Raw genomic sequence first — 22,384 nt, 5'->3', positions numbered from 1 at the left:
GCTTCAGAAATAATCTCTGTGTCCAGCAGGGCCTGCAGCATCCCAGTTTCCTAGTGACAAACCTGCTGAATTGTTTAACCCTCTCTTTTCTCCTCACTGACAGCTAGAGGGCTTGGAGAGGAACAAGACTGAGCTCAACACAATTGAAGCCAAGAAGCTGGCCCACCGCCTCCGTGCCGTGACAGACCACATGGAGCACTACTTTGGCAACGACGTGCACATTGCCTTCCGCCTGCTGTCCCGCCTCATGGCCTTCGAGAGCCAGCAGCGCGGCTTTGGCCTCACAGCCACGCAGGATGCGCACTTCAACGAGGTGAGTCCTCCCCCACATCAGAGGGGCTTCTGTTGCTGCTTCTCTGAGCAGCTGCCCTGTGTTTCTGAGGGGACTGAGGATGTGGTGGAACCCTGTCGGGAGCACTGGGCTCCTCGGTTCATACCTGCAGTGTGGGAAGCAAGACCTGCGTGGTCAGGGCTGGAGCTGAGTGGTTGAGGAGAGGCAGAGCACTGGGTTTGCTCAGCCTGGGAAGGCAAAGGGAGATCTTACTGCTGCTGGCAGGTCCCTCATGGCAAGGGTGCAGGAAAGGCGTCTCTGTAGGGCACTGGTTGATGAGAATTGAGGGTGGGGCCCATCATAGTAGGAAGTACCTCCCTTCCCAGAGCCCTTGTGCAGAGGGCACGGTGCTGCAGTCTGGGGGTGGTCAGGAGAGCCCCAAAGGCCACGCTCACCCTCTGTCCTCACGTCTCTCCCGTTCAGAACCTGCTGCGTGCAGGCAGCTCTGTGCTGGCACCTGAGAACCGGGAGCACTGGGCCATGCTGCCCCACGGGGAGCACGGCAGCGCCAGCCTCATGGAGCAGCTGCGGGACTACTCGGGCACGCTGGCCAGCAACATGAAACTCACCTACCTCAACCCCGTCGGTGTCGTCACCCCCAACATCAGTGAGTAGGAGCTGGCTGGGGTGGTGCAGGGACACTCCTCCCTCACACCTTGTTCCCTTCTCATCTCACTGCATCTCAGGGAGCGTGCTGCTAATGTCCTTGATGGCTCTCTAACATGGGGAGGCATTTGTGAGAGATGTCCTGGTCCCATCCCTGCCTGGACTAGCTGACCTCCAAGAGCTAGCAGAGCCCAGAGTGTGCTGCCTGCTCACAGTTTCCAGTCTCTAGTGAAAAAGCAGCTGGCCTTGATGGCAGGAGTAGTCTGCCCTATGGCAAAGCAAGGACCTGGGCTGGGAAGGAGCACTATGGGTACTGAGATTTAGTGTCATGCCCAAATAGAGGTCATAGCCCCAGCTCAGCCTGTGGCTTGTACGGTCCCTTTGCCAGGGACTTGAATCCTGGGGTGCTCTGGAGCACAGTTGCTCTCCAAGCGTCCATCCCAGAGCTGACTTTCACTGCCTTGCTCCTCCACAGTGCTGAGCATCGATCGCATGGAGAACCACTCCCACATCCGCCGGCGCTATCCTCGCTACCACAGCAGCCTCTTCCGGGGCCAGCCCGCCTGGGACCCCCACACCCACGTGGTGCTGCCGCTGTCAGTGCTGAGCCCTCCAAAAGCCGAAGGTGAGCACGAGAGCATCACTCAAGAAACAACATGGATGGGCACAGCTGGCAGGAAAGATGTGGAATCAGATGTAGAATAAAAAGGTTTGGGTTGGAATGACCTCTAAAAGCCGTTTAGTTTGCATGTACCCTACTGAGACATGTCTTTGTCAGAGGTCCAAGGGCCAACTTTGAGATCCTGAGCTTTACACTTCACCGCATCCCAAAGGCTCCTGATGGCCTTGCAAATTGTCTTCAGAGCAGCACATGCTGGCATGTGTTTGTGGGTTTTTTTGTGTGTGTGTGTGTTCTCACTCCCCTTGTGTGCACAGCTGTCCCCACAGCAGTGCCCACGCTGGCTGGGGGTGAAGGGAACTACACTGTGGAGAACTCCTCCCCGAGGCAGGCGCTGCCAGAGCCTGAGCCCACTCTCACTGTGGTCATCCTCATCATGTACCGCACCCTCGGGGGGCTGCTGCCTGCACGCTACCAAGTGGATCGCCGCAGTGTCAGGTACATCCTCCTCCCCTTTGCCCCCACAAGCACCAGGGGAGAGGGGCTGGCTGGACTCTGTTCTGTTCCCTCTGGCAGCTGGCAAGTCTGTCTGCAATTCCCAGCCTTGGTGCTGCTCTGTGCCATGTTTCCCAGCCCTGTGTTGTATTCTGAGCAGAGCTCTTCCTTCTGAGATGGCAGAGCAGGACACCTGAGAAGTCTCTGGGGGTCTGTAGCTGCCATGCAGTGATAGTGGTGGTAGAGCTCTGTTGCTCCTTGCAGGCTCCCCAAGAATCCTGTGATGAATTCTCCCATTGTGAGTGTGTCTGTGTTCAGCAATCACACCTTCCTGCAAGGGCCCCTGGACACCCCTCTTGTGCTGGAATTTTACCTGCTGGAGACAGCCAACAGGAGCAAACCTCTCTGTGTCCAGTGGAACCACTCCAACCTGTGAGTTGAGCATGGCTGGGCCATTCTCTTTGAGCTGCTTTCCCCACACACCTCCTTGTACCCCAAGTTTCCCTGAGCAGCACTGGGATGTGGGGGTTTCCGTCCTCTCCCATGGGATTTGTTTCTTTGGGGAGGGCACAGGGTCAAAATAATTTCGTTTGGAAAAGACCTTTAAGGTCATTGAGTCCAACTATTAACCCAGCACTGCCAAACCCACCACGAATCCATTTCCCTCAGTGTCACATCCACACTCTGGCTCCCATATTTCCACTTTAGGAGAGCAGTTGTATCTGCTGGCAGGAGAGCCTTGTCAGTCACCCTCTTCTCTGTGGCTCCTGCCCCCACACACGTTTGTGTGTCTTCTCTCCTAAGTGCACTCTGCTTTTTGGTGGCTGCAGGACCAACCCCTCTGGCTTCTGGACAGCCAGGGACTGCGAGCTCGTGTACAGAAACACCACCCATGTCCACTGCCGGTGCTCCCAGTTTGGCACCTTTGGGGTTTTGATGGACAGCTCACACCGAGAGGTAACCTCAGCCTGTGGGACTGTGGGTGATGGTGGGGACTGTTAGCAGCTGGGTCCCAGCACAGGTAGAAAATGTCCTGGGCACAGGCAAAAATTCCACGTGGGACACAAACACAGTCTGAGAGTTCTGCAACCTTCCTGTGTTTTCCTCTAACACTGCTATTTGCCTTTGGTTCTCTGCTGCTGCAGCAACTGGAAGGTGATCTGGAGACATTGGCAATTGTCACCTATTCCTTGGTGTCTCTCTCCTTGGTGTCTCTGCTGCTGACCTTCTCCTTTCTGACCTGCCTCAAAGGCCTCAAGTCCAACACACGTGGCATCCACTCCAACATATCAATCACCCTCTTCTTCTCTGAGCTGCTCTTTCTCCTGGGTATCAACCGCACTGAGAACCAGGTCTGTGGGCTTGAACACGCTCTCCCACGGGGGTGAGGTGTGGATGATGCCATTAGTGTTGGCACAGTGGGACCATCTCTAAGTCACTTTTGTCTCCCCAGTTTCTCTGCACTGTGATTGCCATCCTCCTCCACTGTTTCTTCCTCTCCACCTTCGCCTGGCTCTTCGTCCAGGGCCTCCACATCTACCGCATGCAGACTGAAGCGCGCAACGTCAACTTCGGGGCCATGCGCTTCTACTACGCCATCGGCTGGGGAGTGCCTGCCATCATCACTGGTACGAGCTGCTGGTGCTACAGCCATGCCCAAAACAGCCGTGCTGCTTCTCAGCAGTCTCCTGCCCAGATCATCTAGGGTGGAGAGCTGAGGGTGGGCTTGCCATGGTCAGCAGTGCTGGCAGCAAGCAGTGCTGTGGTGGTAGGGGATCACCTATCAAGGGCTGTCATCTTGCCTCCTAAGGAGAAATAATTTATCAGCACATCTCTTCAGGTCTTCTGGTTAAAGTCCCTTGGTTTCTCAAACCTGCATGTTTGGGTGACCTGTTGCTGGCAGTAAATGCCTCCTGGACTGGGCTGTGTCAGGGACATCTGAGGAAAAGGAAGTAAAGTCCCTGTTGCTGATTTTCACAGTCCTGACTCCTTCTCCCTGTGGTGGAGAAGCCTATGCACAAGGCAAGGAGCAGGGAGAAAGCCCCTTCGCTGCTGACAGTGCTGGCATGGGATTGACATGGTTTGGACAAGTCCAAGGCTGCTGGGTCTGGACCTGACCTCTCCCTTTCTCCTGCAGGGCTGGCCGTTGGCCTGGATCCTGAGGGCTACGGGAACCCCGACTTCTGCTGGATTTCCATTCATGATAAGCTGGTCTGGAGCTTTGCAGGCCCCATTACTGTCGTCATTGTGGTAAAACCCTGTCCTGTTTCACCCACAACCCTCTCCTGCCTCCCTTCTCTGCACCATGGGCACTCACCCCTCCTTGGCTGCCCACTGCCTGTCCCATTCTCTGTGTCCCTCTCCCTCAGTTAGAGGCCCTCTTTTTGTCCCTCCTCACTCTAGCCAAACCTGGGGGAGGCCACAGCTCGGGCATGAAGGGGAAAGGAGGGGATGTTTGCAGGGCCTGGTGAACCTGGAGTCTGCACTGGGGAGGTCAGGTCAGAGCCAGCCTTTGGCACAGCTTCTAATCAGTGCCAACACTTTCAGATGAATGGGGTCATGTTCCTGCTTGTGGCCAAGATGTCCTGTTCCCCAGGCCAAAAGGAGACCAAGAAGAAATCGGTTCTGTGAGTATTAGTGGCCAAACTCCCAGCAGAGCTCTGGCAGCTAGTGAATTTTAGCATTTTCAGTGACCATCCTCCTACCATCGCAGAGGGCCCTTCTGTGCATCAGTGTCAGCCTTGCAGCCACTCTCCTCTCCCACACCTGCCAGCCACATTAACCCTTCCTAAATTTTATCCTTTTCTAGTTCCTATGTCCCCATCTTCACACTCACCTCCCAACTAGTCCCCTTTCACCACCTGCCCTCACAGCCACCTCTTGTTTCTGCTTGGATTCAGCACTCAGCCCTTGTCAGCTATGAACACCTGTTTCTTCCTCTCCGACATGCTCCTGAGACCTTTCCCCACTCCCTTTGAGCCAGCCCTGGAGCATGGCTGAGCTCTCTGTGGCTCGAAATGACCTGTGTCATTTTGGCCCCTGTGTTTGCCATGTGTGATCCAGAAGGGAAGGCCTGGGAGTCAGGGGAAGCTGGGCCACTGTGCAGGGATGTGCCTGCAGTGCTGGGCACAGCAGGGAGGTCTCTGCAGGAGCTTTCCCCTCTGGATCTCAGTGAGCACTAGCCTGTAGGTTAACAGTACGCACTAACCTCTCGGTGTGTGTCTGTGTCCCTGTCTGTCTCTCTCTCTCCAGCATGACGTTACGGAGCTCCTTTGTTCTGCTTCTAGTTATTAGCACTACCTGGCTCTTTGGCCTCTTGGCTGTCAACAACAGTGTCCTGGCTTTCCACTACTTCTACACTGTCCTCTGCAGCCTCCAGGTAACTGCCCAGCCTCTGCTGGGGAGGGCGAGGGTCAGCCCAGGAGAGCATCCCTGTGGTCCCCACGGCCCTCTGTGGAGAATGGGTGCCCTGTGCTGAGCTCCCAACGCCTCGCTGAGCTCCGTGTCCCTTCTGCTATCACCTTTGTGGCATTGAGTGACTCCAGCCACTCCTTGCTGTTGTGCCTGTGGTGAGCAGTCACACGGAGCAGGAGGTGGCTGCAAGGCATTTGGTTCAGAGGTAACATCCAAGGGATAGGAAGTACCATCTGGAGGGAAGGCACCTCCATGTTCTGAGAGGGCAGAGTAAGAGAATGTGATGGAGGTGTTGGACACTCAAAATATGATCTATGGCAGCACCCTGCCAACCTTCTCCCGCCACCGGGGCTGATGTTGCTGCAGGAGACCCTGCCATTTGCTTCTTGGCCACTGCCAGACAGGTGGACACCCCACCTGTTCCTCCCTCATCCATGGCCACTGTGGGTGTTAGCTCTCATTGGTATTTGGGGTTTTTGGTGCATCCCAGTCCGGTGGCCCGGGAGGAGCCTGCTACTGGCACTGTGGGCAAGGAGGTCAGCTGCCAGTGAAGGGCTGTCTCTCATGGCATCTCTCCCCACAGGGCCTGGCAGTGCTGGTCCTGTTCTGTGTGCTGAATGAGGAGGTGCGGGAGGCATGGCAGCTGGCCTGCCTCAGCAAGAAGGGGCAGAGTGAGGAGGCCACGAGGAGCACACAGGTGGGCGAGAGCAGGGCAGCCCAGGGTGCTGGGCTCAGGCTGCGTGTCTGGGACAGCAGCTGACAGGGATATCCCCACTTTCCCTGGGCTGCTGTGGCAACTCCTTAACAGGGCACTTGCCCTCTCCCTCCTCCCCAGGGCCCCAACGCCTACAACAACACGGCGCTGTTTGAGGAGAGCGGGCTCATCCGCATCACCCTGGGCGCCTCCACCGTGTCCTCAGTGAGCAGCGTGCGCTCTGCCCGCACCCACTCCAGCCAGAGAGCTTACCTCAGGTAGGGAGCAGCCAGGGCTCGGGGGGCCAGCAGTGCCTGGGCAGAGCCAGAGGCTCCTGCCACTGTGACAGTTTGAGCCTCCTCTCTTTCAGAGACAACGTGGCAGCACGTCAGGGCTCAGCCCTGGATCACAGCCTGTTGGCTCACGCCGGCCCCACGGACATCGACATGGCAATGTTCCACCGTGATGCTGGGGGAGGTAGGGCTCAGCCCTGTTCCTGAGTTTGGGAAGTTCTTCCTGGTGTATGCAGGTGTATGGTGTATGGTTACATCTTGCACCCCATCACGTTCAACTGTGGCTTCCAAACACGTGGTGGATAGGAGGGAGAGGCAGCCATTGTGTCATTTAGCACAGCCTCATCCTGGACAGATGGCAAAGGGCATAGCCAGTCCCCAAGGGGGTAGAAATGGGGGAGGCAACAGAGGGGACGTGGGCTGTTGTGGCATCTCTGGGGGCATTGGGCTCTCCAGTACAGCACAAACATTTGACTCACTGGAGCTAGACCAGCTGGGGCTGGGGTGTGGGACAGGCAAGCAAAGGCAAAAGGACGTGGGTTTACTCAGCGTAGAAGAGGAGGCAGAGGGGATCTTAGTGCTATTTGCAGCTGCCTTACAGGAAGGTGCAGTGAGATGGAGCTGGGCTCCTCTCACAGGTACCTGGTGATAGGGCTGAGGGAGCTGGCACAGGCTGCTGCTGAGGGAGGGGCAACAAAGAGTAGGGGCAGCTCACGAGTGTGGTCAGCCTGGGGCGGTTCTGTCTTCCTGGTGCTGTCAGCAGGAACCTCTCCCACCTTCATTCCAAATGTCTCCCCAACACGCCATGTTCCTACAGACCAGGACTCGGACTCAGACAGTGACCTGTCTCTGGATGAAGAGCGCAGCCTCTCCATCCCATCCTCAGAGAGCGAGGAGAACGTTCGCCTGCGGGGCCGCTTCCAGCGCCAGCTCAAGCGGGCGGCGCACAGCGAGCGCCTCCTCACTAACCCTGCCAACAACACTCCCAAAGGCAAGTCCTGGGGCCCTGGCAGGGAGAAGAGTGAGCTCAGCTCTCCGGGGGTCAGGCCATGCATGTCTTGTGATGGCTCAATTGCTGCTCATGGAAATGTTCTGTCCCTCTTCTGTGGGGCCTGATTTGCTGTGTCCTTCATCAGATGTGGATGGCAATGACCTCATGTCATATTGGCCAGCTCTGGGCGAGTGCGAGGTTCACCCCTGCTCCCTGCAGAAGTGGGGCTCTGAGCGGAAGCTGGGGTTTGACATCAACAAGGATGCAGCCAACAATAATCAGCCAGACCTGGCTTTGACCAGTGGGGATGAGAACTCCCTCACCCAGACCCAACGGCAGAGAAAAGGTAACAATCTGGAGCAAGCGGGCAAGGGTGGCCTTGCCTGTCTCAGGTTGACGTGACACTGAAAGCTCAGCATCAGATCTGTATGTTCATGCCCTTGGGGAGGCTTCTCCCTGGTTTTCCTGCTCTTCTTGCTGTTGTGCAAATATTTGACTTCTCTTTCTGTCTGGTGCAGGGATTTTGAAGAACCGCCTCCAGTACCCTCCAACTCTCCAGGGCTTGCCATCCGTTGGCAGGATGACCAACGAGCTGACGTGGTACAAGACGTCCACGCTGGGTCACAGGGCTGTCCCTGCTGCCTCCTATGGCAGGATCTACTCTGGGGCCGGCAGTCTGTCGCAGCCAGCCAGCCGATACTCGTCCCGGGAGCAGCTTGACATGCTGATGAGGAGACAGATGTCCCGGGAGCAGCTGAGCAGGCACAACTCAGGAGAGTGCTTGGAAGCTGTGCCCAGTCGGCATGGCTCTAGAGAGGAGCTGGACACTATCCCCAGCAGGCATGGATCTACAGAACACCTGGAAAGTATCCCAAGCAGACATGCATCTAGGGAGAACTTGGATCTACTCGCTGCTAGGCCCAGTCAGAGAGATCATGGGAACACGCTGCCCCGGAGGCAGGGCTCCAGAGACTGCCTTGACACTTTACCCTGCAGATTTGGGTCAAGAGAGCAGCTAGACTGTGGGCCAGTAAGAGAAGTCTCTAGAGAGTGGCTAAACACATTGCCAAGTAGGCAAGTGTCCAGAGACCAAATAGACATGTTGCCAAGTCGGGATACTTCTCGAGAGCAATTGGATTTGCTTTCTAGAAAACAGCCTTCAAGGGATCTGCTAGCATCAGCTAGACAAGCTTCAAGGGAGCAGCTGGACTTTTTGTCCAGAAGATCTAATTCCAGAGAGCCTCTGGACACAGTGCCTAGCAGGCAGCCCTCGCAGGACAACCTGGGGAGTCTCTCTCGGAGGCAGCTGTCTAGGGAAAGCCTGGAACCGCTGTCAAGGAGACAGCATTCTAGGGAGAACCTGGAGGCCATTCCCAGCCGACATCCTTCCACTGAACAGTTAGACATCCTTTCTTCCATCCTTGCTTCTTTTAACTCCTCCGTCCTGTCCTCGGTGCAATCTTCCAGCACACCTTCAGGCCCCCAGACCACCGCCACCCCCTCTGCCATGCAGACCTCAACGCCCTCTGCAGTGTGTCCCTCAACACCTCATTCTGCCACCTCCCACAGCATTTCAGAGCTGTCACCAGACTCAGAGTAAGTGGTTTCCTTCCTTCCTTCCTTCCTTCCTTCCTTCCTTCCTTCCTTCCTTCCTTCCTTCCTTCCTTCCTTCCTCAGCCAGGTCATGTTCAGCTGGGCTTGTGCATTGTCCACCTGCCTGGCTCCTTCCAAAAGGTGTTTAGTTTGGAGGGAGAGGGCTGTGTAAGGGTGAGCTCCCTGGGTGAGTGGCAGGTGTCTCCTGCTCCTGAATAGTGACTGGGCAGGGAGAAGCCTCAGGTGTGACAGCTCCAGATGCTTGTAATGCAGCTCAAGCAGAAGGCTCTGTGTATGTGAGTCTGTCCTCTCTGCCCAGGTGATGATGGCCCTTGCTCGTGGCCTATGGGTACTCAGGGAAGATGCTCTGTGCAGCTAGGCTGGCCTCCTGGGTGATCCCGTGGTCACTGCTGGCTCTAAGTCCCAACAGATGTATGCAAGGGCCAGGCTGGCTGGAGAAGAGGGAGCCCAAGTCCTAGGGAAGCCTTGCCTTTCCCAGCCACATTTCTCCCCAGGCATGCTGTTCCAGTATGTCACTTTTCCCTCTAGCTCTGCTCCCTGCTGGTACTGCTCCCACCCCATCCCTCCTTCCCTCTTCCCTTATCTCAGGGACTCAGAGACAGTTGTTCCTGCCCTGACACAGGAGAGGTTTTCTGCCCTGTCCCCATCTAGCATAGTGGGGAAAGGGTGCTGGAGCCCAGGAGAGATGCCATGGTTTAACACTGTTTTTCTTTCCTCTGAGAAGAATAATGAGAAACGATGGCCATTCCTGAGGGGCCGAAACTGATCACGAGAGAGATGGAAGAAGCAGAGCTCTTCACCAGGCACTGCCAGCTGAGGTTTGGTATCCCCATGGAGCAGGGGCCAGAACTGATGGTTGTCAGAGGCCCAAAATCAACCCTGCTTTCCCCTGCCCAGTGGGCTCAGGGGCCAGCAGCCCACACCAGCCACTGCCAGGAGCCTCCAGGCTCTCAGCTGCCACCATGCTCTCCGTCACCTGCCCGGTGTGACAGGTAGTACTGGGCAAGGGTGGCATCTCCGACCCCCTGGGGCCAAGCTCTTTCTCTGCGAGCTGTTTGTGTGTGGGGTGTGCCTGTGTGTGTGTGAAGGGTGGGCAGTGGCAGGGGGACAGAAAGGGAGCCTAGGATATGGGGGCAGGGAGGGTTTTCTATCCTTTTGTATCTTTGTAATCAGAGAGAAGAGAAATTTCTATGGTTATTTTTACGGATGGTCTGTTCCCAGGACCTGGAGCATTTGTTTCACCAACAGCCCCTTGCCAGTTTCCCTGGGGCTACTAGAACCACAATCCCAGTGGACTGGAGAAACAGTGCCAGGCAGTCCTTAAGGCTTTGTTGGCCCTTCTTTGTCCCATCCCCCCTGCAGGGCAGCTGGCCCTGTTGCCCCCCCTGCCCTCCCACTGTGCAGCTCCAGACTCTGCCTGCCTGGTGTCCCTCAGCCCCTGCAGCCAGGCCTCCCTCTGCCCTGCTGTGGGACCACCCCTTGGGGCTGTGTGTGAGCTGGGGCTGTGTGCCAGCGAGAGCATGTGTGAATGGGCAGCAAATTCAGCACTAGGAACCTGCTGGGAAGAAGACAAGTTCTGCTGTGCAGTCCTGTCCTGCACCAGCATGGTCCCACTCTCATCAGTGCTGGTTCTTCGGCTCAGCAAGTGAGCACTATGTTTTTACCCACTGGGTGTTGTGCTCTTTAACCTGCATGTTACAGAACAAACTTCTGTTGGTTTGTGGGTCTGGTAAAGGAGCTGGATGACCCTTGCCCTGCTTAGCAGCAGGCTTGGCTTTTCCCAGAGCCAGTCCTCACTCTGCAGAGGACTAACATCCACAGGAGCATGATGTGGCTCCAGTTTTAGGGTCCAGCATTGCCCACAAAAGTTGTGTCTAGCTGGTTCCCTGGGGGCTCTGTGTACACCTGCTCTCCCCTGAGTAGCAAAGGACTCCAGCTCAGTGGCCTGAATTTTGGGAGATGGAGATAAAGAGCACTTTGTCCTCTCTGGAAATTCAGGCTACCCAGATGGTGTCTGCTCAGCCTGGGGCCTGACCCCTGGCTGCGCTGTGAGGTGGCACTCCTCCGTGCCTACCTCAGCCTCAGGCCAGGGCATTTGGCTCAGCAGGGCCAGCATATTCCCTTTTTCACCCTCCAGGTGCTCTTGGGGCTGCATGACCATGTGCTCTTTACTGCCTTACTACCACACTGCCATGGCATCTTACTGTAGCCCAGCCTGACATGTTTACAGGAGAGGACTCATGCTGCTGTCCTCATGCCTCTAGGGAGGCCAGGGCCTCTTGGCTGCCTCCCCGAGTCAGTGGGGAGAGTATGGAGGGAACAGAAGGGCTGGTGACGGGGGGTGCCCTGGGTCCCCAGCACAGCCCTGATGAGGCAGGCTCACTGTCATCCTTTTCCCAGGGATGAGGGGAGAGAGGCCTGCTGACATGTTTACATGCCATTTGGGACCAGTGTGCAGAGGGAAAGCCTGCTGGCCCCACATGCTGGGACAGCCAGGCACCTCCATGCTGCCCATCTTTGCCTTTGGAAACAAGCTCGTTTACAAGTTTCTCTCCGGCTGTGCAGTGCCAGCACCAGAGTCCTGGGATCCTGTCCCTGCTGCACTGTAGGGCCCATGTTTCTGCCAAGTTGGGCACAGGGCTCTTTATGCTGCTGCCAAATGGAGAGCAAGTGTCAAGTGCCAAAAAGAAGAGAGCAGCAGAGATGGTGGCCATCCCTGCAGAGCTGGTGGCCATCCCTGTGGAGCTGGGCCAGGCAAGAAGCAGAAATCTGCTTCTTGCAGACCAGTCTGCAGCTTGGTCCCTGATTGTAGTGCTGTGACCTGGGCTCTGGGGAGCATCCTCCTTGAGTTTGGATTTTTTCCTTTGGGGGATTTGGTTGGGTTTTTTTTCCTCTCTCTGTCTCCTGACTCTGTTGGCAGGGAGTGGGGAGATGGCCAGACCTCCCTTTTGGCTGTGTAAAAGTGTACAATGGAAGCGCCAGATTTGGAAATAAAAGTCTATAAAACGGTGCTGGGCTCTGTGCTGTCTCTCCCTCTGCTGGGGATTCATGGCTGGGGCTCTGGATGCAGCACCTGGGCTTGAGGTGGTGTCGGGAGGAGGCTTGGGCAGGAGCTCACGGCCAGTTCTAGGCCGCCTGGGAGCCACTGTGGCCTGAGGCAAGGTGACATGGGGATGGGGACTTCAGGTGAGGCGATTGAACTGGGCTGTGTCCAGGCTGTTCACCCAGAGATGGCATTGCCTGCCGTGCTGTGCTGTGGCTCCAGGCCTGGCTGGCAGAGCTGCCATGCCACAGTCAGTGGCTGTGCCTGGCTCAGCTCATGCCTGGCAGCTGTCAGCACGCCCAGCCTGACCAGGCTAAGGGAAGAAGATCATTTTCCAAAGGCTGCGTGACCTCAGCAGGGTCAAGCTGGCTGCCAGCAAGGAGAAGGAAGTGTGGGTAGAGAAGGCTGAGCGTGATCCTCCTGTCCTCTGTCCTCCCCTCTTGTTGAAGAGGAAATAGCAGGTGAACAAAGGGCAGCATTGATCCACAGCGCCCTGAGCAAGGGTCACCATCAGTTGTCATCCCTTTGTCCCTTATGGGCTGTCACCTGAGCTGCTGGGAGTGACTTCAGGGCAGCCTTCAGGAGTTGCACTGGCAGTGCCAGGAGCTGTGCTCCTGTCCTGCAGCCCTTCCAGAGGCTGGCTGGGGGGTGAGGGAGAGCTGTTGGGGGGCTGGAGTGGAGGGGCCACAGGCAGACCAACCTGGGGTGCATGTGGGGGACTGGAGGCTGGAGTGAGGGATGGAATGGCATGGGCGGGGACAGGGAGCAGTGATAAAGAGGCAATAAATGACATGGGGTGTTATCTGCTTTGGAGCAGGAGCCCTGTGATGGCCTCTCATTCCGTGCTGGGGGAGTGAATAAATGATGGGGAGTGGATAAAGGAGGAGGCAGCAGTCGTGTGTGGGCGCCTGTGTTGGACGTGCCTTTGCCTGACAACTGATGGGCTTGAGGGTGGACAGGGAGGGCCAGGGATGGGTTGAGGGAAGAGGCTCAGCCTCCCTGAAAGCTGGGGGACATGGGCTGTGCTCACCACAGAGAGAACCAAGGTGGCCACAGGCTGCCCCCACAAGGCACCAGGGATGGAGACAAGTTGCTTCAGCTCTGGAGATTGTGTCCTGGATGTCACCGCTTCTGCTACTTCTCAGCCCCATCCCACCACCCAGGGGACCCAGGATTCTCTAAGGCCTGGCCCTGCCCACTGCCTTCGCACCACACCTGCTGAGCCAGGCAGAAATTTGAGCCTGGATTTCCGCTGCCGTGTCCCATGGGGCCTGGGCCAAACGTGACTCAGAAATTCCCTGCAACCAATTCTAGGTTGTGATAGAGCCCAGGGAGGTGTGATGGTTCAGTGGGACTATAGCGCCCGTGGGGGACCTTTGGAACAAGATAACAACTGGGTCTGTGCGAATTGTGTGAGACCAGGGTAGTCCACAGAGCATAGCACACCTGTTTCCAGAGGTAAGCAAGGGTCTGGGGAAAATACCTGGGATGCCATGACCAGAGGCTGTGGGTAACCCTTCTTGTCCTGGTCACAACTCCTGCTCTAGGACATGGGTTGGGGAGCGGACATCCATGGGAGCTGTGGGGGCACAGCAGTGCTCTGGGGAGACAGCTCTTGGCAGGAGGTTGGCACCACGTTGTGCCCAGTGGCAAGAAGCCCCCTGCCTTGCACATGACATGGGTGGTCAGGCCTGGCAGCATCCTGGATGTAGCTGGAGACCAGGAGCTGGGACTGTAGTAGACAGTCCCCAGAATGGGATGGCTCTGGGCACAGTGGTAACAGCGCTGGTTCTGCCACAGCTGGGGAACCCAGCACACCAGGGCACCAAGGGGAGCACAGTGGGTGCTGTGCATCCGTGGGGCTGGGAAGCGGGGCAGATTCTCGGCAGGGCAGGAGGAAGGGCAGGAGGCAGGGAACAATGTCTCAAAGATCACTGGCTGGTTTTAATAAATAGGAGGAAGCTGAGCACGCACCTGACTGGTGGCTCCCGACAAGTTGAGCACAGCAGGTAGGAGGGCTGGGAGTAACACAGGGACTCAGGCTGGCACAGCCCCAGGCACTCGGAGGGGATTGTGGGTCCAGCTGCAGGTGGATGAGCACCTTAAGACTGACCAGCTGGATGGGCCTGGCCTGATGGTGCAGCTCTCAGAGTGAGCTCTGAGCAGGGACAAGCTGTAGATTTGTGCAAGGATTCCTCAGACCCACCATCCCAGCCCTGGGAAGGGTGAGACCTCAGCCCAGCCCGGCTCCTCTGCTCACAGGCTCATCCCGCTCTGCACTGCAGGGGTCAAGGGAGGGCACTGCTGGAGGGATGGTGAGCCGTGACATTTGCCGGGGTTTCACATTCCTGCTCCCCTCATGTGTAAAGGGACAAAGTCTGCAGATGGGCCTGTGGGATGGATGGGGCTCTGCACAGCAGCTGTGCTGGCCCACTGCCCTGCCTTGCTGCAGTACACGGAGGGGAAAGTGGTTGGCACCGAGGTGGGTCCTGCGTGGGCAGGTGGAGAGGGAGCCCCCGAGGCAGCTCTGCTGGCAGACCCCACCCGTGCATTTCAGTGGGGTGGATGGGAAGGCTCTGGGTCAGGAGTGGGCAGCACTGATTGCCAAAGCCTTCCTGCCCACCTGCTGACTGCCTACTGCTCTCCATTTTGAGACAGTGCTGCTGCTGCAGGACTCCTAAAACTTGGCTGGTGCCTATCCTCAGGGCCATTCCTGCCCACCTGGCCAGGATGGTTCCTTGGGCAAGTGGAGCTGGAGGAGGGGCTTCAGGGTGGGTGGGATGCTGGCTGCCCTTCGCCGTGGAAATGCAGCTGAGCTGTCCCTTGTGTCCTTGCAGTGGACTGGCATTCCGGAGAGCCAGGTGGGCATGGCAGCAGAGATGGCCCTGAGCCACCGAGCGCCCCGCGAGGTGCTGAGTGAGGCCGAGCTGGAGGAGGTGGCGCAGAGGAAACCTCCCACCAAGCCCTCTCTGCGTGGCTGTCTCCGCAAGACCAGGTAAGATCATGTGGCCAGTGGGATGTGCCTGGACCTTGCCCCACACAAAGTGGGCCCCACCTTGCTCCATTCTGCACCCCAGCCCCAACACCACAGGGACCTGCAGACCTGGGGGTTCATTTCCCTACGCCCAGACATCCATGTCCCCACTCTGTCCTCCTGCCTGGAGGGACACCAGGCTCCAGTGGATGGAGCTGATGATCCCACAGATCCCATTGCTTCCCATGGGGTCTCATCCACCCTCACTAATGTCCCAAAGCCCCCTGCACTTGTGCTCAAGTTCAGCTCCTGCTCCCTCGCCACCAGATGCTCGGGCTCTGTTGCCAAGTCCCTGCTGTTCCGCTTCCTGCCCTTCCTGCGCTGGCTGCCCCGCTACCCCGTCAAGGACTGGCTCGTGGGGGACATTGTTTCTGGCTTCAGTGTGGGCATCATGCACCTGCCCCAGGGTGAGTGATGCCATGCCCAGGCTGCCAGGGGCCCCTCACATGTGGGGTGGTCAGCGGTTGGCCATTGGTGACATGTCTCCCTTCTCCACCTTCCAGGGCTTGCCTATGCACTGCTGGCTGGGCTGCCGCCCGTCACGGGTCTCTACTCCTCCTTTTACCCCGTCTTCCTCTACTTCTTCTTTGGAACATCAAGGCACAACTCCGTGGGTGAGCTGAGGGACCATGTGCTTGCACAGCAATGGTGGGGAGGGGGCAAGGATGTCCATGGCACTGCATTACCACATCAGCAGCTGGGGGAACCTTTATTGCCTTTGTTTTGCTCCACCAACAAGGGGGTTGGCCAAGCCAGAGCCAAAGTATAGTGTGTGTGCTTTGAGCCTGGCCTAAGGAGAGAGGAGCTGACCCCTTAAGAGGTCCTCTCAGAGAGGTCCTGGTGCCTGCACTGGGCTCCCTTCCCACACTGTACATGTTCTCAGGTCCCTTTGCTGTCATCTCTGTCATGATTGGGAGCTTGACAGAGTCCCTGGTGCCCAGCGAGGACTTCCTGGAGTCTGTCAATGGCAGCAATGCAACGGTCAATGAGGAACTGCGCGACGCTACCAGGGTGGAGCTGGTGGCCACCATCACTGTCCTGACGGGTATCTTCCAGGTAAGGTGGTCCCAGGCTAGCCTAGCAGAGAACAGGAGACCGTAACCTGGGGTCATTTCTGCCATCTGTTCTTCCAGGTGGCCCTGGGCCTCCTGCAGTTTGGATTTGTGGTGACCTACCTCTCAGACCCACTGGTGCGTGGCTACACCACTGCTGCCTCTGTGCACGTCCTTGTCTCCCAGCTCAAAAATGTTTTTGGAGTCTCCCAAGGCGAGAGCTCAGGGCCACTCTCGCTGTTTGTGGTGAGTGGGGGCTTGCTGGCACCCAAGGACCCCTGGTGCTCACCTGTGGGGCACATAGAGGCCTCCAAAAACCTGCTGGGGAGGCATCTGCTTTCCTGAGCACATTCCCTCCTCCTGTGTTCTCTAGACCTTCATTGATCTCTGCAAGAAGCTGCCACAAACCAATGTGGGAACCCTGGTGACTGCTATCATTGCCATGGTGGCCATCTTGATTGTGAAGGAGCTCAACCACAAGTTTGCTGCCAAGTTGCCCATGCCCATCCCCATCGAACTTATCACGGTACCCAGAGCTGCCCCAGCCTCCTGTGGGGATACAGCCAGGAATCCCTGGTGTATCCCTGTCCTCTTCAGGGTGGGGAGCAGTGGGATTGGGCTCCTTGACAAGTGCAGCTCCAGGGCATGTGTTGTGCCCTCCTCCTCTTCCTCCACCACAGTCCCTGTGCAGGAAGACCCTGCCTCACTCCAGTCATTCTCCCCCAGATCATCGTTTCCACTGGCATCTCCTACGGGGTCAACCTGAAAGACAAGTTTGGCATCTCCGTGGTGGGCAACATCCCCAGCGGGTGAGCAGGGCCTGAGGGTGCAGGGGGCTGTGCCAGGGCACCCTGCTGCCCACAGCACTCCTGTTTGAGCCCCATCTCTCTCTTGAATGTAGGTTGAAGCCACCTGTGGCCCCTAACATGAGCTACTTTGGGCAGGTGGCGGGCAATGCCTTTGCCATTGCTGTGGTAGGCTATGCCATCTGCATCTCCCTGGGCAAAATCTTTGCCCTGAAACATGGCTACAAAGTGGACAGCAACCAGGTGATGCTCTGAGGCACAGGGCCCCCACCCTGGGTGAAAGCTAATCTTGCCCTTCTTGCAGCCAGATGAAAGCAGGGTGCTCCCCTGCCACTGCTCTGTCCCTGCAGGAGCTGATTGCACTGGGCCTCTGCAACTTCCTAGGAGGCTTCTTCCAGTGTTTTGCCATCAGCTGCTCCATGTCGAGGAGCCTGGTACAGGAGAGCACAGGGGGCAACAGCCAGGTGGGTCTGGGCAGTGCTGCCTCCCTCTCGGGGCTGAACCAGGGGCAGGAAGCACAGCGAGCAGTGGGGGCTCACCCCTCGCCTCCTGCTCGCCCTCTGCACAGGTAGCTGGTGTCATCGCATCCCTGGTCATCCTGGTGACCATTCTGAAGATTGGAGAGCTCTTCCGGGACCTGCCCAAGGTACATCCAGTCCCACAGCCTCAGTGTCACATCCCTCACCTGTGCCTGTCCCATGGCATGGTGATATGGTGGGGGAACAGCAACGAGATTTGCCCTCAGCTTCCTCATAGCTGCAGAGATTTCTCTCCTAGGCCATCTTAGCTGCCATCATCATTGTCAACCTCAAGGGCATGTTCAAGCAGTTCAAAGACCTCAGCACTCTCTGGAAGTCCAACAAGGTGGACCTGGTAAGGTGATGGCCAGACCTGGGGCTGTGCTCTTGTTCCTGGAGAGGATTTATCCACCCTCCCCAAGGCTTGTGGGTGCCAGTGGAGAGGCTGTGCTGCAGCTGACTGTGTCCCCTCTCCAGCTGGTCTGGGTTGTGACATTCATAGCCACCCTCCTGCTGAACTTGGACATCGGCCTGGCGGCCTCGGTGGCATTTGGGCTGCTCACGGTCATCTTCCGTACCCAGCTGTGAGTACCGTGGGCTGGCATGGTGTCACATCCCAAGGGCAGGAGGAGCCTGTGGTGACCTCAGCCCCTTGCTCTCCTCCCTGCAGCCCCCACTACTCCATCCTGGGGCGCATCTCCGACACCGACGTCTACAGGGATGTGATGCAATACGAGATGGTAACAGCACCAGCAATGGGGGAAGAGCTGCCTGCAGTGGGGGGCAGTTCAAAGCATCTCCAGTGCTCACTGGAAAAAGGGGCTGGGGGCTTTTTGGTGGGGGGGAAGGGAGGGGAACAGGTGGCCCCGGGGTAGCACCCTCCTCGTCTGCCCCCAGGCACAGGAGGTCCCTGGTGTGAAGATCTTCCGCTCTTCCTCCACCATCTATTTTGCCAACGTGGAGCTGTATGCCGAGGCCCTGAAGAAAAAGGTAGGAGAGCCACCAGCCTCAGAGTGCTTCCTATGTCTCCTGCCTGCCAGCAGCAGGGTGGTGTTGGGGCAGCTGGGGACACAGGGCCACATTGCTTTGCAGAGCGGCATTGATGTGGACCGCCTGATTGAGAAGAAGAAGAAGGCCCTCAAGAAGCTGAAGAAACAGCAGAAGAAACTGAAGAAGGAAAAGGCAAAGAGGAAAAAGGTGTTTCCTTGATGCTGGAGACCACCCCTCCAGTGATATCCTGCACCTCTTCCCTCCCTAGCTCTGACACTTCTGTCAGTGCACTGGTGGGGCTTGGTGGCCCACATGGTTCCCAGTTCAATTTAGGGAATGGGTGAGGAGGGCACTGGGACTGAGCTGAGTCACACCACCCAAAGCTGGTAGGAAAGCTGGGCTGTTAATGATTATGTGTTGGAGCTGCCTAGTCATTAACCTTTTGCAAGTTAATCAGAATTAAAAGCAAGGGCAAAGTCTGGCTTGGTGCCAGCTAATGAGCCCTGCTCTGCAGAGCAGTGCTGGGGAGAGGGGTGGGTTTGGACACATCTGAAAAGAGCCCAAAAGTTGGTGAAGATGTGAGAGGGGGACCCACTCCTGGGGCCACCCACTGCCTGTGCCCTCATACAGCCAAAGAGCCTCACCAAGGTAAGCCCTGGGGAGCACTGCCATGGCAGGGTGCTGCCATCCCTGGAGCAGTGACCGGGTCTCCTTCCCTTCCCCAGAATGCAGAGGATGGTCCAGGCCTGGCAGTGATTGAGTTGAGTGCAGGAGAGAGCAGTGCACCCTCAGAGCCCACACTGCACAGCCTAGGGCTGCCCCAGCCCAGCTTCCACGCTGTCATCTTGGACTTCAGCCCCGTCAGCTTCGTGGACACCGTCTCCATCAAGATCCTGAAGAATGTAAGGGGCTGGGCAGCAGGCAGGACAGCAGCCTTGCTGATGGTGTCTCTGGGACCCTGCGGGGTGTCCTGATGGCTGCTGCCCATTCCTCTTCCTGGGTAAAATGTTTTTTCCCATTTGCAGATCTTCAGGGATTTCCATGAGATAGAAGTGGATGTCTTCATTGCCTGCTGCCCGGGTGAGGGGGATCTGCAGAGTCATGAGCCCCGGCCGGGCATGGCCAGCCCTTTGGCACGCAGCTGATAGCCTGGGGGTCCCCCCATGTGCTCCCACCCCCAGGGTTTCCCCAGGGGATGGGTGCTGCACGTTGTCCCATGGATCCAATCTGAGCCTCGAAGCTGGGTCCCTGGTGGTGGCTCTGGTGTCCCCCACAACACAGGAGGCGGGAGGAGGCTGCTCCGGGTGGGTGCCGGGTGCTCAGCTAGGTGCCATCACTTTAGATACTTATCCCTCCACACAGTATCTGTCCTGGCCCAGCTGGAGCGGGGCAACTTCTTCAGTTCAACCATCACCAAGCACTCCTTCTTCCCCTCGGTGCACGACGCTGTGTTGCACATCAGCAGGGAGCGGCACCAGGCCCCGGTGAGCACCCGGCCTGGCTGAGCACCCGGCCTGGCTGAGCACACAGCCTTTCTGCCCCCAGCATGGTGATGGAGAGGGCAGTCACACCAAGCCCTCCCTATCTGCCCCCTCAGGTGGAACACAGCACCAGAATGTAGCCCCTCAAGCGGAAGACATCTCCCCCAGGAGTCAGGCAGGCAAGGAAGGCTTTGCCACCCTGATGGCACCAACTCGCCCACCCTGGGCCCCAGATGCCCTGACCCCCACCAGCCCCTCCGGACTCTGGGTGCTGGGGCCCTGCCCTGTCCATGAGCCCTGCTGTGATGGGGCTGCTGCAGGACAGAGCAGCTGCTGGCTGTCACAGCGAGGGGCTGCATGGCTGTCACAGCGAGGGGCTGCCTGGCTGTCACACCGAGGGGCTGCCTGCTGCCTCCACACTGCCCCAGCACGAGCCTGCCCCACCAGGCCAGGACTGGTTTGGCGGGTAGTGGAGGGACCGAAGGGTTCCTGCTCCCAGCAGCGGGCTGGCATCATGAATAAAGCTCCATGGTGTTCCCCAGGGTTGGTTTCAGTGCCCTTTCCTCAATAATGGTACTTTTGGCCCAGACTACCCCACTGCACTCCGGTGTTGCTGGGAATGGCCTCCCTGCAGGTGGGCTCTCCAGCACCCTCCCTCTGGCTCTTTTGTGCCACTTCTGGCCATGACCTGCTCTGGGCAGCAATATGGGCAGCGATCCCCATCCTCAGAAGAGTGACAGAACCCTCTCTGCCTGACTGGAGAGCCACCAGCACCTGCTACAGTACAGTGCTGCATTGCATTGTACCATTTTCTCAGTGTATCAGTGGCATTTCTGTCTATTAGTGTGCTGCCTAAATTTTCTAGCATTTGATGCCACTTCCATATTGTCATTTTAATACCTTCTTTCAGATTAAAGGATTATACAATCTTTACATTTTGAAAATCCCTGTTAGGAAACACTATGTCACAGTAGTCATCAGTCCCCTTTTTTTTAATTTTTTTTTTTTTGCCTAGTTTGTACTTTTCATAGACTCATTGAAAATTTCCGATAATGTCAGTAAGAATACTGTCATTTGTTATACCACTTACCAGGGTTGATGCTGACACATATTGCTTCATTCTGTATCTGACCTAATGGCCATTTTTTGTGATCTGCAATTTGCTATGATTAGATAAAAGCTGGCATACAGTGCCAACTCACAACTTGTGTGTGAGGGCTTTGATGGGCTCCTTTCTGAGACTGCCATGCACTGGACTTTCACATTTACAATCACTTCACCTTCCATAGGCCGTTTCAGTATTTAATACTCTTTCTTGGAATGTAAGCAATAGACCAGAAAGCACCAAATTCCCTGCAAGCACCGTCTTCCCAAAGGGCCATTAAAAAAGATTGTTTTTCTCCTCTGACTCATCTGCCAGTATTTGGATGGAGCATTGAATCCCTTAAGTGAACGTCTTAGAAGGGATCTCATCACAGGCAGTATCTCAGATTTTCCTGAAAAACTTGCTCTTTTGGATTGTAATTCTATTCCGAGCACATTTGTTTTTCACCAAAGCCACTCAACAATGCCTCTTTTCTTATGAAATGAGACTGAAATGTGCATCACAAGTATGGATCCCCACTAAAGGTTATAGTGGTAATTATAAGAATGGTGGCTCCCTCCTATAGTTACATATGTAAATGAATTGTTTTTCCAAACCTAAATAATCCAGGCCTTTGAATACAAAAGGAACTCTTTGTTTTTTGCAAGAATTACTTCTTGGAGGACTTATGTTAATTTTGATTTTTAAGGTGTTAGCCCTGTTGCTGTTTTCACTGCTGCATAAGAATCAAAAAAAGACTGTATGCTCCTGTGCTGTCATTCCTCCCTGTGAGAATGCCCAGGATGCCCATTCTCTTGGATCCCTATTCCTGGAATGCTCATTCCACGGTGTCGTAGTTGGGACGGTCACAACACAAAGCAACGTTCCATTTTCAGAAGGCTTCCAACCTGGTTTTATTATAGCATGCATGGTTTTTATACATTCTTACATAACTCCTAAGTTACACTTTACTCATTGGTCAGGAAAGACAAACAAAGTGCTTATTGGAATAGGCAGTTGCAGTTTTCATTTATCCTTCTTTCTTTCTTGGTTTCTTTGTCAATGACCTTGGTAGAAAATTCTTTCAGGGGTTAACATGGATCCTCTCATCAAACTTCTCAATCGCTCACAGAAGTCGCAGTAAAACCTCTTCCACACCGTGGGACCCACATGTCCCAGGATCTCCATTTCCAGGACCTTCATCCTCTGGGACCCCCATTCCCATGACACTCATGCCCAGGATCCCCATCCCCGGGATCCCCATTCCCGTGACCCCCATCCCCGTGACCCCATCCCCGTGACCCCATTCCCGTGACCCC

At 56.5% G+C, this 22,384-nt stretch overlaps 2 protein-coding genes across 2 annotated transcripts in view; both read left to right on the top strand.

Moving 5' to 3' along the window:
• CELSR3 (cadherin EGF LAG seven-pass G-type receptor 3) overlaps positions 1–12,066 on the top strand; it is a 30,978-nt gene extending 18,912 nt beyond the window's left edge. The window contains exons 18-35 of the mRNA XM_041425794.1: positions 104–313; positions 755–938; positions 1,413–1,562; positions 1,874–2,054; positions 2,316–2,483; positions 2,882–3,008; positions 3,197–3,403; positions 3,505–3,679; positions 4,189–4,301; positions 4,599–4,678; positions 5,304–5,430; positions 6,049–6,162; positions 6,301–6,437; positions 6,530–6,636; positions 7,270–7,443; positions 7,589–7,789; positions 7,962–9,039; positions 9,782–12,066. Of these exons, the coding sequence (XP_041281728.1) occupies positions 104–313; positions 755–938; positions 1,413–1,562; positions 1,874–2,054; positions 2,316–2,483; positions 2,882–3,008; positions 3,197–3,403; positions 3,505–3,679; positions 4,189–4,301; positions 4,599–4,678; positions 5,304–5,430; positions 6,049–6,162; positions 6,301–6,437; positions 6,530–6,636; positions 7,270–7,443; positions 7,589–7,789; positions 7,962–9,039; positions 9,782–9,809 (3,561 nt within the window). The 3' untranslated portion in view covers positions 9,810–12,066. The remainder of the gene's footprint in view (positions 1–103; positions 314–754; positions 939–1,412; positions 1,563–1,873; positions 2,055–2,315; positions 2,484–2,881; positions 3,009–3,196; positions 3,404–3,504; positions 3,680–4,188; positions 4,302–4,598; positions 4,679–5,303; positions 5,431–6,048; positions 6,163–6,300; positions 6,438–6,529; positions 6,637–7,269; positions 7,444–7,588; positions 7,790–7,961; positions 9,040–9,781) is intronic.
• A 2,901-nt stretch (positions 12,067–14,967) lies between these two features.
• SLC26A6 (solute carrier family 26 member 6) lies at positions 14,968–20,219 on the top strand. The gene is made up of 19 exons (XM_041425795.1): positions 14,968–15,095; positions 15,402–15,541; positions 15,638–15,748; positions 16,018–16,190; positions 16,268–16,432; positions 16,560–16,712; positions 16,913–16,995; positions 17,088–17,235; positions 17,343–17,456; positions 17,561–17,638; positions 17,770–17,865; positions 17,988–18,094; positions 18,181–18,250; positions 18,408–18,500; positions 18,603–18,707; positions 19,226–19,402; positions 19,526–19,580; positions 19,863–19,984; positions 20,098–20,219. The coding sequence occupies exons 1-19, from the start codon at positions 14,968–14,970 to the stop codon at positions 20,119–20,121; spliced, it is 2,142 nt and encodes a 713-aa protein (XP_041281729.1). The 3' UTR covers positions 20,122–20,219.
• Positions 20,220–22,384: the final 2,165 nt, after the last annotated feature.

Source organism: Onychostruthus taczanowskii, unplaced genomic scaffold (assembly GCF_017590055.1).
Source record: "Onychostruthus taczanowskii isolate IOZ18803 unplaced genomic scaffold, ASM1759005v1 scaffold9, whole genome shotgun sequence".
In the NCBI taxonomy this organism is placed as follows: domain Eukaryota; kingdom Metazoa; phylum Chordata; class Aves; order Passeriformes; family Passeridae; genus Onychostruthus; species Onychostruthus taczanowskii.
The sequence above is the reverse complement of the archived record's forward strand: the minus strand, read 5'-3'. Positions and strand labels throughout refer to the sequence as shown.